The following is a 20,074-nucleotide window of genomic DNA, read 5'->3' as shown; positions in this document are numbered from 1 at the left end:
TGCCTTCCTGGGCCAGGGCTGCCTGGACCCTAGGAGGGCAGAATCCTGTCTGAGGGGTTGGCAGCAGCAGCAGCTGCAGTGGAAACCCCGGAAAGGCATTTTGGCAGTACCCGGGTTCTGTGCTAGAGACCCGGGGGATCATGGAATTGTCCCCCCAATACCAGAATGGCATTGGGGTGACAATTCCATGATCTTAGACATGTTACATGGCCATGTTCGGAGTTACCATTGTGACGCTATACATAGGTAGTGACCTATGTATAGTGCACGCGTGTAATGGTGTCCCCGCACTCACAAAGTCCGGGGAATTTGCCCTGAACGATGTGGGGGCACCTTGGCTAGTGCGAGGGTGCCCACACACTAAGTGACGTGGCACCCAACCTTTACCAGGTGAAGGTTAGACATATAGGTGACTTATAAGTTACTTATGGGCAGTGAAAATTGGTTGTGAAATAACATGGATGTTATTTCACGCAGGCTGCAGTGGCAGGCCTGTGTAAGAATTATCTGAGCTCCCTATGAATGGCAAAAGAAATGCTGCAGCCCATAGGGTTCTCCTGGAACCCCAAATCCCTGGGTACCTAAGCGCCACATACAAGGGAATTAGATGGGTGTACCAGTGTGCCAATGAGAATTGGTAAATGTATTCACTAGCCTGCAGTGACAAAGTTAGAAAGCAGAGAGAGCATAAACACTGAGGTTGTGGTTAGCAGAGCCTCAGTGATACAGTTAGGCACCACACAGGGAACACATACAGGGCACATACTATGAGCACTGGGGTCCTGCCTGGCGGGATCCCAGTGACAAAAAGGCTAAAACAACACACATACAGTGAAATATGGGGGTAACATGCCAGGTAAGATGGTAATTTCCTACATTAAGTAATCTTAAAGGGGAAGCACTTGCACTAGCAGTGTGCATGCTGCTCTGTGATGTTCCTCCACAGGATCAAGTACGAGAGCTACCAAAGATTATCGCAGAGACCTATTATAGTATTGGGGACCAGACCGATTAAACCACAGTTTCAAGGCAGATATAATAAAGATACTACCAAGCAAGTGCCTGAAGATTCCAAAAGACGCTGGGATAAAAAACAACAAACACCTAAAAAAGAAAGACGAGAATCTCCATACACGGATTCCCACAAAACAGGTATAAACTTAGAAGTACAGATAATATATAAAGGCCTGACAGATATCAGTATACTGATGCATGCCAATCTCGTTCCTTTCAGGACTCACCGGAAAAATGCAGCGAGAGAGGTGGGCAGTCAGAGCAGCGAACAGAGTATGTGAAACCGAGAAAGGACTCACAATGCTAATTGAAGTTTAAGTTAAAAAAGAACAGAAACTTCCCCAACAAGAACCCCAATTTAAAAAGAAAACAGTGGCAGCAGTTACAATTCGACATGCCACTCAAGAAGAGGACTTTACTGAAGAACACGAAGTGGGCACTGGCACTGCTCGATAGTGCAGCAGAGGTCACAATAGTTCACCAGGGTCTTCAAGAGTATCTAGAGGTGAAAGCAACTGATGACTTCTTACAAGTTGAGACTGCGGGCATGAGTGCCGCCACACCCAATAGGGTGTACAGAGTAACTATTCAGTTAGAAGGGGACATTGAACGCATAATTCACGCTATCTTTGGGACCGCGTCATTTCCATTTATGATATTTTGCTGACTGAAAAAGATTGGCTGCCAGAATTGATCCTCAATCTCGCTTATGGAGAGGATGTGATTGAAAAATCCTTTTTGCCCCTTGTTCTCAGAAAGCTCATGGAAATGCATGCCATCAAACCTATAGGAGTACCAGGGTGTCATTGAACCCTCAGACTCATCCATGAATAATCCATTATTTCCGGTCGCTAAACCCGACCATTCATATAGAATAGTCTTAGACTACAAACACTTAAATAGTCACACAAAAACATTTGCTATACAAAATGCACACAGCACAGCACTTATGAACAATATTGTGCGCAGAAAATACAAGACGACTCTGGATATATCCAATAGTTTTTTCTGCCAAAACATAGTACCTGAAATTAGGGACCTAACAAGTTTTAGAGCCCTTGGCTCTCAGAAAAAAATCTGCTGCCTTCCACAGGGGTACAGGAACAGCCCAGGACTGTTCTCAGCTCGTGTAACATCTATTTTACATGACATTGACCCTGAGGTGTTGTCATATGTGGATGACATTTGTCTCACAGACGACGACCTCATGCAACATTTAAGATGGGTAGCCCGCATTGTTGTAGGATTTGCTAAAATCGACTACAAATTCAACTTTAAAAAAATGAAAATAGCCTTCCTCAGTGTCTTGTATCTGGGATATGAATTGTCGGATGAAGGCAGGAGCCTGGCACCTCAATCTTCAGAAAAATATGCACAACTACAGCCTCCAAACACACTAAAAAAGCTCCAGTTAGTGTTGGGCTGTTTAACCTTTGGCAGAACATATATTCCAGATTATGCACACCGCATCAAACCATTGCACGATTTCATACGTTCTGATTTTACTGGTAAATTTTGGACAGTCGAACACACGGATCATGAAATCTTTGCAAAAAGACATACTTGAAGCAAAACACTTGCATACAAGGGACAATCAGAAACATTTGGTCATCAGAGTAATTGCTGGTGCCATTGGTTTCACGTATGTGACATTCAATGAGGGTGAGACCGTCTCAGTTGCATATAAATCACTCTTATATTCCACAGCTTTACAACACTATGCTCCCAGGAAGAAAATACTCACTGCTGTCCAGATGGCGGTCCTTAAAGTGAGACCTCTTGCCCAGGGGAAGTGCATTGTTGTTGCATCCCCGATTCCAGCCCTTGAGGCTGTTACTAAAGCAAGCGTTTCAAACGCCAAAGCACTACATCCATGTTGGATCCAATGGGCAATGCCTCTGACAGCCACTGATGTTGATTGTGTCTTTGTATCCAAATTACAGACCCAAGAATTCTTACAATATGAATTTGAATATCCAGTTCCAGCAAATACATTGCCTATCAAACAATATCATAATATTCTGTACACTGATGGCTCAGCCCAACCAGCGATAGGAACAAAACATTAATACTCTGCTGCTTGTGCAGTCGTGAGTGGTTACATGAAGGATGGCAAGTTCCATATACAAAATACTTACACTCAGACTCTAGGAGATTGCACTGCACAACTTGCAGAGCTCAAGGCTCTGGGGATGGCACTGGAACGTACGGATCCTGAGCATATGACATTGATTGTCTGTGATTCATACTATTGTGTCCAGTCCTTCACTGAAATTCTGCATTACTGGTGCCAAAATGTGTTCAAAGATTCAAAAGGCAACAACGTTAAACACAGACTATGTGGGGGAAACATCAGCGTGTTGAAGGCAATACTCTGGCTGACGAAGCAGCCAAATCAGAATTAGCTATGGCATCTGTTGCTGCAGTAACTTGTTCTAAGCTAAAAGTGGAAGATGAATCATTGGCAGCCGTGGCAGCTTCACCTGACGGCATGCTTTTTCCTAAAGCGTATCATGCTAAATATTCCTACAGGATGGCAGGCTTGTTTGATACACATGTAACAGTACAAGGAGTGGGAGTTTTAATAATTCCCAATAAAGAACTAAGACCTGGGTTAGTAAAAGCAAGGCATGAGGGAGTTGCCTCTGCCCATGCTGGTGTGGAGGCTACAATGTCGATATTACAATCACAATACTGGTGGCCAGGTCTATAGAAACAGACCAAGCAGTATGTCTTTTGTTGTGACATCTGCCAGCAAATAAAAGAGTCGACAGTGGAATGCCCACCGCAGACACCCCTCTTAATTTCCAAAAAAACATTACAGTGCTTGTACTTGGACCATTGTGGTCCCCTGACACCAGATAATGCACACAAATACATCCTGGTTGCTGTTAACTCATGCTTCAGATTTCTGTGGGTTTGGCCACAACTCTCGGTTTATGCCCAAACTGTTATTAAAGATGTGCAACTCTTTATTGGTCCAAATACTGTTGCGGCTTTCCACTCGGACCGGGGCCCTGCTTTTGCTTCAAGGGCTTACAAGGACACCATGGCTTCATTAGGAGTCCAACTACACTACTCATCTCCATTTCACCCTGAGGGAAATAGTGTAGTAGAGTGACAAAACCAAGATTTAAAGCAATCCTTAACAGCTAGAGTATTGGGCATGGGTCGTAGTTGGCCTACACACCTGTATGGAGTCAAGAGAGCACTTAACAATCTGCCTAGAGGGTCCCTGGGGGGACATACATCATACGTATGCCCTTTTGGAACTCAAAAGTATGTTCCAGATCTTGATGGTCCTGGCGTGGAGGTGGGGGATAGACCCTTTGACATAAATAACCATGTCACTATCTTGCAGGACTTACAACAGTTCCGTGACGACAACGCATCTGCCAATGCTGTCTCCTTTGGAATCAGGGATGTACCAGTAACATCAACCGGCTGGATTCCTAAGCTTGGGGATCTAGTGCGTGAAAAGATTGCTGTGAAAAAGGAATTTGGTCCTTCTTATCTGCACTGGTTCCAGTCCTGGGAATACACGGTCCCAGAACTGTGATTCTACCACCACTGCCTAGCTCTAAAGAAAATTGCTTTGTCTCCATCGACAATGTCAAGCTATACCATGTGGTTGATCCTGCACAGCAGACCTAGAGGACTCCTAAGTAGTGCCCGAAACCCTCCCACTACAGATCAGGATGTTCCACTACAAGTCTTCAACAGCAATGTTGATGCCTCTCTTTACTTGGGGAGGGTGGAAAATGAGTTTTCATTAGTTCCACTTACAACTACTTCTACAATCAGTAATTAAAACAATGAGCAATTTCTTACAAACTCTACACAAACGGATCTCGTAATTTAATATGAATCACCAAGGGAGTCCTCCAGTTTATTCACGAACAGATTCTGGTTATTTTGTTGACATTAACAATACGTTCAGCGACTCATCTGCCTCTATCGCAAAAGAACTGTCAAGATCATGTAAGCTGATACACTAGCTTAAAATTAACTATTTCATTTCGCCATGGAATTATCTATGGCTTTTTTTAAATTATATTTGCCTTTCTCATTTGGTTTGAGTTAGTCATTGTCTTCTTTCTCCTGATGCATGGTCATTTTCTTCCTGAACGCTCTACAGTAGAACTGGTGGATGAGGTTCTAAAACCACATTTTTCATTGCACAAAATTCAAAGAGAGTTGCCTCTGGTGAACATTATAGCCACACCAATTCCTGATGGGATTGTTTGGGACAAAGTATTATTCAATATATATGGGCCTACTGAGGTCATTTAAATACCATATGTATTCAAACTCCCATTACTGATGTGATCACACCCGGAGTGGTTACTGATGATTGGGATGTGAAAACTGTTAATGCTATGATGTCTGATCTATAATATTATACAGTATTTGAAAATGAAGATGTATAGCAGTTTAAAGGAAATTATGGAGACATGTTCTGTTATAATTATTATGGACCTTATTACATTCACAAAGCAAGTGCCCCAAAGACTATTTTTAAATGTACACAATGGGAACACTGCCCGACTCCACCAGTAGGCAGTTCTAAAAAGAATACTGAAAAATGTGCATATTTTTCTAGACTCAATGTAAAGTCCTATTATTTTAAATTGCCAGAAATAGAAAATCTAATTCTTTTATTGACAGATAGAAAATGTATATACTCTAATTAATTTGGTTCCCGATTGGCTATAAAAGGCTATGAGTATGGGGCGAAGTCAATTGACTTAAAATGAATGTGGGGAACAAACAATTTGCATATAGGAGGAAGAGAAGCTTTATTTGGAGCATGTATGATTCCTGTTCAAATTATATTTTTAAATGAAACAGTACAACAAACAAGCTGTTTAGGCTTAGCAAACATTAAAGAACTGAATGCACCCAGTATTCCCACCCCAGCTACATTTTGCAAATGGCAAAAATATATGAATGCTTCTGAAGATCAGCTCAATTAATGGGTCCAGAATTGCACATTTAACGCATAATTTTCACATACTGATTGGTGGTTATTGTGGCTTGTAGACACCAATGGGTGCCATATGCATTTTGTTAACTCCTCAGGAGATTTTAAAATGAATAGGCCAGACCCTCGCTATGTGTCCTCCGCCAAGGTCGTAATCAGGCCCAGAGTGAAGGAAAACAATGCCAGAAATGGATGATGGTCTCCTCAGTAGATGCTGTCAAATAACATTTAAGTCTCCTGTCCAATAACACAGATTTACAGGATTTCCTGTTAGGCCCCAGGACACCATGCAGAAAATGCTTCTTATATGCTGCATACAATGAAATATGGAAACTTTCCCAACAAGAGGCGGCTGCCAGGTTAAGACTAATAGATCAGGAAAACTTACAGAAAGCATTAGCCATTGTAGATAATGGTATTAACACTATGTTCAACTGAATATTCACCTTAAATGACATTGTATCCTCTGCAATAGGGATAGTACAGAGTTATGTATCATTTTTGCAACATGGACAAAGTCAGCCAAGATCCATTATGCAGTCGGGTTGGACCCTACAAACATTGAAACCAGGTTACGTTCCCTGGCAATACGTGAGTGCAAGGAAGATTTATTTTACATTTAATTTAACGCAACATCAACAAATGATGGCTAAGAAAGAAGCAACATATGTCATGTTGAATATTGAAAAGTTAGAAAAGTTGCCTTTTACTGTGGCTGAAATACCATCTGCTGAATGGCTAATACATGGGGTTATAAATCTGCCCATTTTAACACTTCAATTTACATCCTGTTTGAAACATATTCAAGTGGGGAGATATGAAAGGCTGGGAGATAGTTATATACACGAAGTGTGGAAGCTGCCTTTCGTATACAAATGTTTCAGTGGCATGAAAGAAGTTTTTCTTAGCGGTATTGAATGGGAGACTTCTGTGAGCCATTCGATGGTTTGTAAACAGCTGTCCTTGCAAAGGACGGGTAATGCCTCTGTGGCAAATTTGGCTTGTTATCTGAAGGAAGTCCCAGTCCCCTTGATTAGACCTGTGTTCCAGGTGCTCTCCAATGGCAGCTATGTGCTCCTTAACAGTGAGAGCTGTTCTGAAATGCAGGCCGGAATAGCTTACATCATTTCTTGTCTCCCAAATTGTTATGTGCTGCAGGAATGTCCTTTTTCCCCCTACACAGTTTCAAGGAGTAGCAGACATGTGGCCTCATATTGCTACTTCTGATGTGAATTTTGAGCAGACTAAAGGCTTTATTGTTTCAAAAACATGTGGCATTTACGTCTGCACGAGAGACCTATGGGCTTCAGGTTGTGAGGTCATCGGAGGAGATTCAGTCCCTTTTAACTACAAACTTTCTGAGACACTTTGGTGAACTCATGGGATGAATATTTAATGCATCCAGTACTGTTGGAATCACCCATTTTTTTAAGGCTTTTGGTTCTGGTTTTGTTCACACCTTCTCCTCTATATTCGTTTTAATACCCTCAGTCATACATTCTATATTTTCAAGTATTTTCAAGGGATTTCCGATTACTTTGGCTATAATAGGTGGCATTTTGCTGTTGCTACTTTTTCTCCACAACGGCTGTCCCATCACAGCAGGGAGTACTGAGAGTGCTATCACCAGCGCAACTGCGTCATGAACGCATGATGCAGTATTTCAGAGCACCACTCCTGGAACAACTGGGGCGTGACTGGTTTTTGTCATTCTGACTGGTTTTGAATTGCATGCAGCCTGTGTTTTGATGCCTCTGGTGCCTCTTCGAATGTGCACTAAAAGTCTGTCTTTCTACTCAGCGCTTACTTTCATTGGATGCTGATCTGTTGATGTTCTCAATGAGGGCTCATTATCAGACATGCACGTTGAGAATGCGTTTGCTATGGGAAGCCGTTTATGAGTTAATTTTTGTGGCTTCTACGACTCTTAACTCTATGGAGGGCATGAAACGGAATGCTGTTGCCTCAGCTGGAGCTCAGGCTTTGGAACACGAGTGCTCTGTGGCTTTCCTTTGGATATGATCTGGATCTTTTACCACCTCCTAAAGTAGAACGTCTCCTGGCTTCAATTGTCCCTGATGTAATTGGAGATTTCCAAAGTGACACTGACTATTGAATTCGGCTTGTTCAAATTGTCCTTTTCCTGCCTTTGTGTCTCTCAACTTATATATACATATATATATATATCTTTTTTTTTTTCAGGGTAAGACTTATTTGATTTATTTTACCTTAAGCTTTTTAACCACCTTTGTCCGGCAAGGGGAGGGTGCTGTATAGCTATTTTAGCCATGTTTTAGACATGTTGTTTTAAGTTAACTAGGCCTGCCACTGTGTACTTTAACCTTGATATATTTTAGTCAGCATTGCTTTATTTTTCCAAGCAATAGCAACATTTGTGGTGCTGTTTTATTTTCTTTATCTCATTGTACTTTCGCCTAGGAAAGCATTACGTTCGCAGTAGGACATTTATTTCACTTTGTGCTTTCTCCAAGGCTACAGGTCAGAAAGGGTTGCTGACAAACGTGGTATGTTGTGTCTCCAACATTCACAGAAAACACACACTCATACGTGGGGACTATTTCTTAGAATGTCAGCTGTTTAATTATAAAAACTCCCCCTTTGTCCCAGACACGTTAAAGGGAGATTCCAGCCAGATGACCACAACTGCATGCTGATTGCTGACTGCTTCACTGCAGCTACTTGCTTAGACAGCTGGACCCCTGGTCCACATGGGGCGGTGTCTCATTAGACTACAGGCTTCTTCCTCTGGGTATAAGGGATGATATACCCCCTGGGGGGAAACCCAAAGGGCAAATTAGGCTTACTGTGCTGTGCTCAGACATAGTGTAGGTAGGTGAAATATATACATCGCTCCTAGTGAGAGTATGGTAGGACTATTCTTGTGTTTCACTCTGTTGGTCACCTGTTTATTTTTATCATCCTAGTTATTGCAATACATGCCTTTTTATCTAAGACGCAGTTATTTCAATAAATCCTTATTGAACCATATTCTGCCTCTGTTGTCTTTGCCTGTATGAGACCTATTGGTAACTGAGAGAAAGGGAAGGGATCTGATCGACCACGATTCCACTGAGGAGTCTTCCTTGTCATGCGCCTGGTTGCCACAATCATCTCTGCCAGAGATGAGGCGCTGCTAGTTAGCTGGAGAACCTGGATTATGCTGACAGGCGGCATGTGATGTGGAATTCTACTTAGTAGCCACAATCCCTGTGATCCTGTCTCCCAAAACCAGTAGCCTCATTAGCATAATGAGACCCTACGCAACAGACATTTGTAGGTAACTGGATAGCAAGACAGTTAGCAACAGATTTACAATTTAAATTTTGTGAAGCCCTTTGGCCACACAATGTGGACCAGGAATCCATATGGAAGTTTTTGTAGGTTTATTATAAATTAGTAATCAATGCAATATAGGTGCATAAAATCATCATAATCAAAAAGATTTAATCAGATTAATCCAATCTATAAAAGTAGTCAATCCATAAAAACAGACAATTAATTTTAAAAACACAATACAATTATAATGTACAACAGTATCAAAATCGTTAAAAAATAGATTGGTGTGTGAAAGTGCATAAACAGTATTGTGCAAGAAGAACAATTATTTGTACATACCAGAACACCAAATGAAAATTTGGTAAAGTCAATGAATGATTAGAGACAAGGTCAATGCATTTCGAGGTGTGTCAGGATCTACATATAATCATATGAAACATAAGTTTGATTTCCTTGAAATAAAATATAAAATTACATATTATATAAAATAAAAATGGTACTTTTTAACGTACCAAGATACTTTAAAAACATTTTTTAAAAGAACCAGCTATCCTGAATCATATTAAATGGTTATAACTCAGCAACTGGTGCTATTAATTGACAGAATATTCCAGACTGATTATTAATTTAGGGCTTGTTCAATTGGCAATATAAGTGTATGGTAATTTTCTCAACAGGTAAAGTACGGAGAGGATATGCCATCCCTCATTTAATATCTAATCAAGGTAAACATGAATGATGAACGAGAATCATACTGTATATATATCAATCTACTGGGCATCAAGATGTTGGGTGACCCACAGATAGTTCATTGTTCATCCTCATAAATTATATTTTCTAGGTGCAGTACATTTTTCCTTCTTCTAATTAAGGATGAAATAAATGCAAAAACAGCATAAAATATACTGACATCTTCCAGTCTTTATAAAGGGTTAAAAGCATCTTTTTAGTAAAGTAATTGAATTGATAGAAACAACGGTCACAATGAGCTCTTTTTAATATCTTTATAGAATGTGCAAAACAGTATGAAATACACTGTAGATGGGAGTGTCTTTCCATCACATGGACAGTTTTGTGTTTTCTTGATCCGTGCCCCCATTTTAGGGAAGGCTACGAGGTGTTTTTTTGTACCAAAATGCAGTCTTGTCAAATAAAACCTGTGTTGTATATTGGTTACTGTTGTCAGGTACCTTTAGATACATTCTTCGGTGGTTCCTGTACAATATCTGCATACAGCAGGTTTAGTTTTTTCAATACCATCTCCGTTAGTTTCTTACTGCCCTCTAGGGATCTTTTTTAGTTCCTTAGTGCTATATTTCAAAATTACTTTGGGGGTCTTTTACACTGTAAGTTTTATGTAACTCCTTCAGTAATCTGTTGACCCTTGCTAGCCATGGGAATCTTGCAGAATGCTCTAATGTTAGGTAGTCTTCTATTTCTTTCTTTTGTAAATGTTGTACCTGTCTTGCTCCATATGCTATGCCAGATTGTGATTGGGCTAATCTGTTTTAAATCTTCCAGGTAAGGTACACCTAACTCTCTGTGGGTGATATAGGTTGAGGTTGTCTGTGGTACTGCCAGAAGTCTACGTAGAAAAATGTTTCCTGTGTCTGCAGTGACACACTATTAGGCATATCCCACAGTGCAGCCCCATAAGAGGCCCCTGGAAAACATATACTTTTATAGAGGTGCAGCATTGGCTTTATAGGTTTGCTCCCTATTTTATTTGAGAATCTGAATAGTGCTTCAATCAACCTTATAAATTTGAGTTTTGTGATTCTCAGTTGTGGGCCCCATTGGCTGTTGTGGGAGCATTATGTAATTCTTTCCTAGGTTTCCCTTGTCCGCATACCATTGTGAACATTTTTGCTAGATTAAGCTTCAGATCTTTTTTCTCCATCTATGCAGAGAAGCCCTCTGTTAAGCAATGGAGCCCATTCACAGTCCAAGATAAAAGCACAGCATTATCTGCATATAGAAGTACAGGAGTCAGTCACTTTCCACCTCTCGTGGTGTCAGCGTTAGCCTGTTGGAGTGCCTTATCTACCCCTTTTCTATATAAAGAAAACAAAATTGATATGAGTACACAACCTTGCCTGATGCCTTTCATAACTCTGAATCTAGGTGTACATTCTCCATTGGTTCCATAGGTCACCCATGCGGTCCATGTATTATAGAGCTGGGACAGGTGTGAAATAATATTGAGGGGGGTACCCATTTCTCCCACAGTCTGCCACAGATTAGCATGATTCACAAGGTCAAAAGCACTGATCAAGTCTGCCAAGCCAAGGTGGATATGACCTATCTTAGCTATGGTATGTTTTGTGATAAGGAAGTTTAAGTTAACCCATTGTTCTACCATACCAATATCCCTTCTAAACCCATACTGCAAACCTGTCAACACCTGATTCTCTGTTGCCCAAGTTTCAAGCCTTCTTAGAATCACTCTACCCATTAATGTGGCACATGAGTCTAGAAGGGATATTGGACAGTAGCACTTTACATTCACCTCTCCCCTTTCTTAAATATAGGGACTACAATGCTTTCAGACCAGGTCAAGGGAAACTTCCTTCAGCAGCAGCAGCTCCAAAGTGGGTCAGAATTGTGGCCCAAATTTCGATCAGGGATTTAAAAACATCAACTTGTACCACGTCAGGTCCAGGGGCTTTTCCAGAGGCACATTTCCCAATTGCACAACCCAGTTCTTTAATGTTGACTGGCATTAATGGCAGTAAATCACATAAATTACTATCATTAGTGTAAGGTTTTACCCTCTCTCTGCAGGGATTAAAAATCCCTTCATAATGGCTAATCCATCCCATTGGGGAGACCAATGCCTCCACTTTTGGGACTAGAGTGTCCCAGAGAAATGGTATATTAACCAGTTTCCAGAACAGCCATGTGTCTGCTAAGGCACACAGAACATATTATGCCAGTTACACATTTGTATTACTTTTGTGACTTCTGCGAATCGAGCCATTTGCAAGAAGAAAAAAGCTTTATGCATCTGGCCCTATGTCCTAATTATAACTAGCTAGTGGTCACTGCCACTAGGTTTTATAAATATATATATATATATATATATATATATATATATATATATATATATATATATTAAATCCTTATCTAAGCATCTAAGCCTTGTGATTTTCCAGCTACAATTACGAGACATAAAAATGGGGTCAAGTTCTCCCACACCCAGTACAGCTGAGTGAGGAAAATTCCAGTCACTCGAAATTACGTGGAACAAACTTCATCCATAAAAACGTTCAGCAATTTTGGTCCCACTAAATTGTAATCAGACACTTTGCCCTCAGCATCATCATCATCAGTTTCAACTTCCTTTGTAGCATACTGGATGACGCAGGATGTTTGAAGATAAAGTTGTGGTGCTCCATGATCCACTGTATGTTTTTTACTAATTCATGCTTTCGGGTCCTTTGTCCTTTGTGTGTTGTTGTATAACAATCCATGTCACTGTTGTGTATTATGAACAGAAAGTGTGGGTGAGGAAAATGTAATCACATAGAGGTGATGACTTGCTCAATAAAGTTCATAAATTGATGAGTATGTATTTTTTATGATAGCATAAAAACAATGACATTTGCCTAACCTTTCTTCATTTATAAAGTACTTTGTACAAACAACTTTGATTAGTTTGAGTGGTTATTCACGTCTTCTCAAATTCAATGGTTATGTCTTATCCTTATTTGATCCTGCCTTCACTCTCCTTCCCAGAAATATATCATAAAAGGCAGCAAATGCTCATGTTATTTAAAAATGCAAAACATTTTTCAACTTTTGTGGCCATTTTAGCTATAGTTTTATATACGTTATTTTAGCAAACTAGGCCTGCCGCTGTGCACTTTAACCTAGATACGTTTTATCCTAGCTCCGTTATATTATTTTAACAATAGCCATATTTGCAGTCTTGTTTTAGTTTCTCCATCTAGCTGTTCTTCACCTAGGTCAGCAGTACGTTCTTCAACAAGACATTTCTTTCACTCTGTGCTTTTCTCAAGGCTGTAGTAAGATAGGTTGCTGGCAAAAGTGGTATGCTTTGTCTTCAATGTTCACAAAAACCTACACACTCTCACGTGGGGAACCTTTCTTGGAACATCAACTGTTTTATTATAAAAACACTACTTTGACCCATGTACGTTAGAGGGAAATTCCAACCAAGTGACCACGACTGTATGCTGATTGCTGAGTGCTTCGCTGCAGCTACATATGTTGACTACAGGCCTCTCGCTCAGGTATGAGGAATGGTGTCTTCCCAGGGGAACCTGAAGGGCAGAATTAGAGCTTATCATGCTGTGCTCTAATATAGTCTAGGTAGGAACTATTCTTAAAAACCGTAGTGAAAACATGGTAGCGTTATTTTTTTTTTTTTACTCTCCTTGTCACAATTTTAATCCTGTCATGCTTCATTATCATAGTTATTACAATACATGCTTTATTATCTATGATGCAGCAGCTTCAACAAACCCTTATTGAACTACACTCTGCCCCTGGTTGTCCTTGCATACGTGAAACTAATGTAACTGAGAGAAACGGATGCGGTCTGAGTGACCACGATTTTCCTGAGTAGTCATTTGTGTCATGCGCCCGGTTGCCCAATCATCCCTGCTTTTGGGTGGAGATGAAGCACTGCTAGCTAGCTGGAACAAAACCCGGATTAAGCCGACAGGTGGTGTCACCTGGTGTGGGATCAGACTCAGTCCCCTGCAATACAAGTGATTCTGCCGCCTGAATCCAGTAGTCTCATTAGGATAATGAGAACCTACACAACAAACTTAAGCAACAAAATCTGCAATACATGTTTAGACCATAGAGAAAGGCGACATCCTGGCATGAATACAACAAACATACACTAACCCACCAACAGATGTGACACACAAAGTGGTCAGTCTTGTCAGCACCACATGTGAATATGAACATTGATACACTGTTACGCAAACACAATTGGCTGAATAATCACACCAGGTGTCCAATTATAATTATTATGTAGATCGATTGCCTACATGAATTTATATGAATACAACACTCCATGTGGTTCCATCTCTGGCAAATCAAGAGGCATCGGTATTTTTCTAGCTTAGCTTCTGAAGATAACGCCAGTTTGTACAGCCTTCAGATTGCCACATCTATCCTTCCTGACAAACACTGCAGTATGTGTAATTCTATCATTGGAGCAAAGGATCCAGGCCTCATTCGTCTTCTTCATCAGAAGCATCAACATAAACCTGTAGATTAACTCACTAAATGAAGGAAATACCCCATCAATAACAGATTTCCTGCTATCTTTGCACTTATTAGTTCCTGGAGCGCGATGGGGATTCTCTCCAATGATGCTTAGTGCATTGAATTACATTAAGATGATGCGTGATATGTGTTAGTGGCAAGAAGTGTCATGTCACATGCCAATATGCACGATGTGCATGTTGTATGGGATCTCTAATGCATACACCGACTTTTGTATACCATCATGTTATGTGTGTTTCTTTGGACTGGTACAGGTACCTGTAGACCACCTAGTACAATTCTTTGACCAAGGGTCCTCTTCACCACATATGCCCAGATATATTAGAGGCGGAATTTAAGAAAAGTGGTGCTGCATCAAATGCAGCGCCTCTTTTCTTGCACCCCTTAGTGACCCCTACCACCACCCTGTGTGTGCCATATTTCATATAGGGCACACCATGGCCCAGGGTAGGGGCAATAACGTCAACATTTTTGACGCTATTGATGTACTGTGCAGGATTAGTGCCAAAAGTTTTGCGCTAACTCTGCAGAGTACATAGGAGCCCACTGAAAACAATGGTATGTAGTTTTTTAACGCCTGCTCTGTGCAGGTGTTACAAATAGCCGCTAAGAATGGTGCACTGGAATCCCTTTAATTCCACTGTGCCATTTTTTATGTCCCCCTAACAGGGGAATGCCCCCCTTGCATACATTTTGCCTCACGCAAGAATAAAGTGGTGCGAAAGGTTACAAAGTGGCGCTATGCATGCATTCCATCAGCCATTACCTGTGTTGGGACAACTGCCTTAACCTTATCTGGTATCTATGATCAGAGGCTAATCTTCAGTTGAGATTTTGGGTAATGCAAAGCAGATTCTGTATAGTTGTCATCTCAGTCACCAGTATGTCCACAAGTTGACTGTGACTACCCGGAAAACGAGATGTTTGCGTTTAGAGCATAATTGGGAAACATGTACGTCCTTTACATATTTGCAAAAAAATCTTTGGGCTATAAGGAAGTGGGCATCCTCGCTTCATCAAAATAGAGATTACTAGTTAAGCATGTCTTAAGGTTTTCTACTAAACGTATAGAGTTAGTTAGAACAATATCAACTTTCTTAATCTCGATACCTATATGCTCCTGAAATGATAGTCATAGCTCTCATGATTGCAAGAGTCCGAGATATCTCACATATATTTGCTAAATTTTTAGGTATTTTGTCCTTACAATTGTGCTGTTTGTGTGTAAAAATAATCACACATTATATACATACGTTATTGTGATAAATTTATGTTGTTGAAAGTAGGAACAAATTAGTTTTGAAACTGACAGATAGATCTCCGTTATGAAATAGGTTCTTAATAACTGATCCCCATGTGAAACGTCTTTTGTAAATTAACGATTTAAAAACAATCATTTATAAATTAAACAAATAACAGGCAATGAGAATAAGACATGATAATGACTCCAAGTACACAGAGTAAATCTCAGTATTGTGTATTCACCAGTTTAACGCCATACCTGCAAAATGGTGATGATATAAATCAGTTTTTCTTTTTTTGGGTCTTGTTTGAAATGGAAATCATTTTCGTCCATAAAAACAAACCTTCTTGAGAAAGTAAATACTCAGTTCCACCCAGAGATTAGTGACTTGATGAATTTAAAATGATCTGTAAACATTTTAATGGTTCTAATTGAAGGGAATCTTGATTTGCGCTGTGCACGGATGAATAAACATACAAAATGACCAGCCCTTTGATGATTGTGCCAGAATCCTTGCTATTTGGCTTTATTGAAAAGTCAGATTTAAGAAGAAATATTTGTAACTATCCTCACATGGATCCTTTAGCAGATTTGATTGGGGCCCCGATACAAGTAATATATTTGCCACACCTGATAACTACCATAATTCCAGAGCCTCTGGAACACACCTCATTAAAATGTATCTTCCACCATTAAACCTTCCTACCTTTTTTATTGACTGGACAGGATTTTTGCTATCCACTTGGAACACGTTCCCAAGAAATGGAAGAGGAAAAGGGCCAGGAGGAAGTTTGCTTCGTTGGCGGATGTTTTTCCAGACCAAAAAGACAATCAAGGAAGCTAAGGTGAGAACCAAGGAAAGGAAAGTGCCTCCTCCGAGGTCCATCTTCGAGAGCAGAGTGTCCATGCTCCCAGAGAAGCAGTGACTAATCAGAATAGCAAGATCTTTTTGTGTGCCAGGGTTTTTTGTTCTCGGCGTTTAGGCGGTGTTCCTAACCTTTATCAGCTAGACCTATTTACCCAACTTAACAAATGTTTAACTTTAAGAGGCCGCAGGTCAGCTTGTTAAGTACACAGTGCAATGATACCCCTTACCCACCTTGGCAGAGAAAAAGCTGGCCTGAAGTGACAGGGCATTTCATCTACCCTATTAATGAACTGAAATGAACTGTCCATGGATATAGAGCCTATTTATTGCGGTGATGTATACGTAATACACAAATACATATTTAATACTGGCAAGATATCTCAGTAGATTATATCATCTGCTGCATTCACCTGGGTGGCCTGGCTGTGGCGTTGAATGTATGCCATAGCTCATGTCATGCAAAAAATGAGAAAAAAGAAGTATCCAGAGAGAGGCTTTGGTGTGACCCTTTGTTATCAAACTCTTTAAGCAGAGCTTAGTTTGAGCAAAAATAAGTCTAAGTACTCGATTTCTTTCTTGGGAAGCCTATGCCCTCTTCAGACCCTGTAGGAGCTTCCATTTACCAGTTGAGCTGCCCACATCTACAAAAGGCATAACCCACTTCCATAACTTCCACTGCCTACTTACTGCATTAAAACTGCCTAAAGCCTTTGGCAAGTTACTCAAATGAGGAAGGAGGGCATATCCCAGGGCAGCCATAGCCCATTCTTTGAGGGTAAAGGGCCAAACCCCACCACTTTTTGCCTCTCAAGAAGAGTGTCTGTCAGGCTGAGCAATGGTCAGCCTGACAGACACTCTTCATTTTCAGGTCAGGCAGCCAGGAGCTAGACATGCGTTATTTGCACAGGCTCCCGGCTTCCTGAACTGAACTTTGCTGGGCTGAAGAGTCACAGCCCTGTGGGTATGGCCTCTCCAGCCTAGCAAGGATGCCTTGAGGCCCTCACCTTCAGACCAGGGGGAATGTCAGCGATTGCTTCAGACCTGCGCGCTTCAGTTTTAAGCCCTGAAGCGCCCAGGGCCGCAAGTCAATCAGTGACACCTTAGGTTATCCAGTGAGGGAAGGCTTCAGCCCCAACACTCCTGGGACCTCTGAGGCAGAGCTGAAGGTAAGTGTGGGTGGTGTTTTTCTTAAATGAATGTTTGGTGCGTGCATGTATGGTTGAATATTTGATAATGAGTGTTGTGATTGGATGTGTATGTGTGCGCGTGTGTGAATGAATGAGTGTGAGAGTGCATGTGTGCCTGTGTGTCCCGCCCACGCCCCCTCCCTCCTAAAATAACCGGCAGCCACTACCCCAGGGTGTGTGCATGAAGGCACTATTTTGCACCACTGCTCAACTTAGACTGCTTAAACCAAGAAGACACTTCAGAAACTGTTCACCTATTCAGAAAACTGAGCTCCAAAGTCTTAAATCTTAAATGTGACAGTTTCGTCTTTCTTTGAACGCTAAAATGAGTAACATGGCATTCTGGAAGACTACTGGTTAATATTCAAGCATCCAAAGGATACTCGGTTTCTGATGTGCGATAAAAAACTAGTGCTTATTAGCTCGAGGTTAGTTTATTAAGCATATGTATATGCCATGACATATAAAACCGTAATAAAGTACAATGCTAAATACACAAACTCTGAAACGGACCTGGCATGGACCTTAAAAGACAAATGGCAACATTTCCAATGTGTAAACATGACTGCAATTTAGTTAGTAGTAAAAGTTAAGCTAAACAATTTAGTGTTGCTGAGAAAGAGGAGGCAATAAGCCTGGACTCATTTGGGATATATTCTTATGCAGGCATACTGTCCTAGGTGAGATTGAGCCTAGAAAGGGGGGGGGACAATAAGTGATGGACTCTCATGTATTTTGATAGTTGTTTGTGCATTCTCCTCTAGGATGTAGGCAGTTTTCTGCATTCCTCTGCTCAGTACACAACAATCTGAGGTTTTTCAGTTTGAATCAATCTTTGTCATCTCTCCTGCCACCAATGTACATGAGGCTCTCTTAGGTTCTGATTTAAGGAAAGTGATGCTGCATCCAATGCAGCGCCACTTTTCTTGCGCCCCCTTAGTGCCCCCTAATGCCACTATGTGTGCACCGTATTCAAGAAACGCACACCATGGTGGTAGTTATAAAACTAGTATCAACATTTCTGATGCTAGTTTGGTGTTTTGCAGGATTAGCGTCAAAAGTTTTGACGCTAATCCTGCAAAGCTCATTGAGGCCCATTATAAATAATGATGTGCCTCCTTTTAACACCTGCTCTGTGCAGGCATTGAAGATGCTGCAAAAAATGGTGCAAAGAAATATTTTAGATTTCTTTGTGCCATTTTTTGACCCCCCCCATGGGGAACGCCCCCCCTGGCATACATTATACCTGGTGCAGGCATAATGTGATACAAGGGGTTACAAAGTGGCGCAATGCATGCATTGCTCCACTTTGTAAATATAACGCAGATAAAGGCCACCTTAGTGCCGCCTTAACGTCAAACAAATGAAGCTGAGGCAGTGCTAATGTGGTGCAAGGGGCTGTTAAATCTGCCCCTTAGTGTTTAACATGCAGCACTCTGGAGAACAGTCAGTGTTTGGAAGTAACTGCATGGCTAGAGGCACTTTCATTTTTAAACTGGTGTTGATGATTCCAACCTGCTCTGCTGTTGACATTATTTTGGTCTCACCATGACCCACGCTGATCCCGTGCACAACAGCATATTGCTTGTTGAGGGATCTGTGATAGTGCACTGCCCTCTAAAAAGGGTTAATGGAGCATTTTGCTTGTTCTAAATCGAGGTCAATGATCTTGGAGCCTATGCTAAGGGTATAACTAGGGAATCAGGTAAAAGGCAATCAACATTTAATGGCATACTCATGAGCGGCTTGCACCACTGTTGCCGCCTTTGTTTTGATGCACTGGCGACACAGTCAGTACTCCATATTTACAAGGTGACATATTTTGGGCCAATGCATCAGTTTTTCTATGCCTCCATCAGAAAATACCTGTGCCAGAACCGGAAGGTGCCACTAATATCTTAAAATATGCAATGTAGGCGCTCCCTCGTAAATTCTACGTAAAACTGATGCAGTGATAATTATGGGTTTCTGAAAAAGTAATGCACCATCGGCAAGGGACACGCAGAGTCTGAAAATTCCTGTGCATCAGCAACCCAAGGATTAGAAATGAAACAGTGGCTCTGATGCAAAACAGTTTGTTTGACAAGCTCAACTTCACCATGGAGGTACTCATTCTTCAGTTGGGAGATGTGAGGAGACCACCACAGCACAGAAGAAGGGAACATGTCTACCGCCAGTGGATTTCCCTCATTGACCTCACAGCAGACAAGGTCATC

General features: G+C 41.1%; 1 protein-coding gene across 1 annotated transcript in view; it reads right to left on the bottom strand.

The window, feature by feature from the left end:
* Positions 1 to 16,689, bottom strand: part of LOC138259479 (cytochrome P450 2C5-like) — a 798,218-nt gene extending 781,529 nt beyond the window's left edge. Inside the window, exon 1 of the mRNA XM_069207249.1 lies at positions 16,510 to 16,689. Within this exon, the coding sequence (XP_069063350.1) occupies positions 16,510 to 16,689 (180 nt within the window). The remainder of the gene's footprint in view (positions 1 to 16,509) is intronic.
* Positions 16,690 to 20,074: the final 3,385 nt, after the last annotated feature.

Source organism: Pleurodeles waltl, chromosome 9 (genome assembly GCF_031143425.1).
Source record: "Pleurodeles waltl isolate 20211129_DDA chromosome 9, aPleWal1.hap1.20221129, whole genome shotgun sequence".
Classification (NCBI taxonomy): Eukaryota; Metazoa; Chordata; class Amphibia; order Caudata; family Salamandridae; genus Pleurodeles; species Pleurodeles waltl.
Note: the sequence above shows the minus strand (reverse complement) of the source record. Positions and strands in the feature narration are given on the sequence as shown.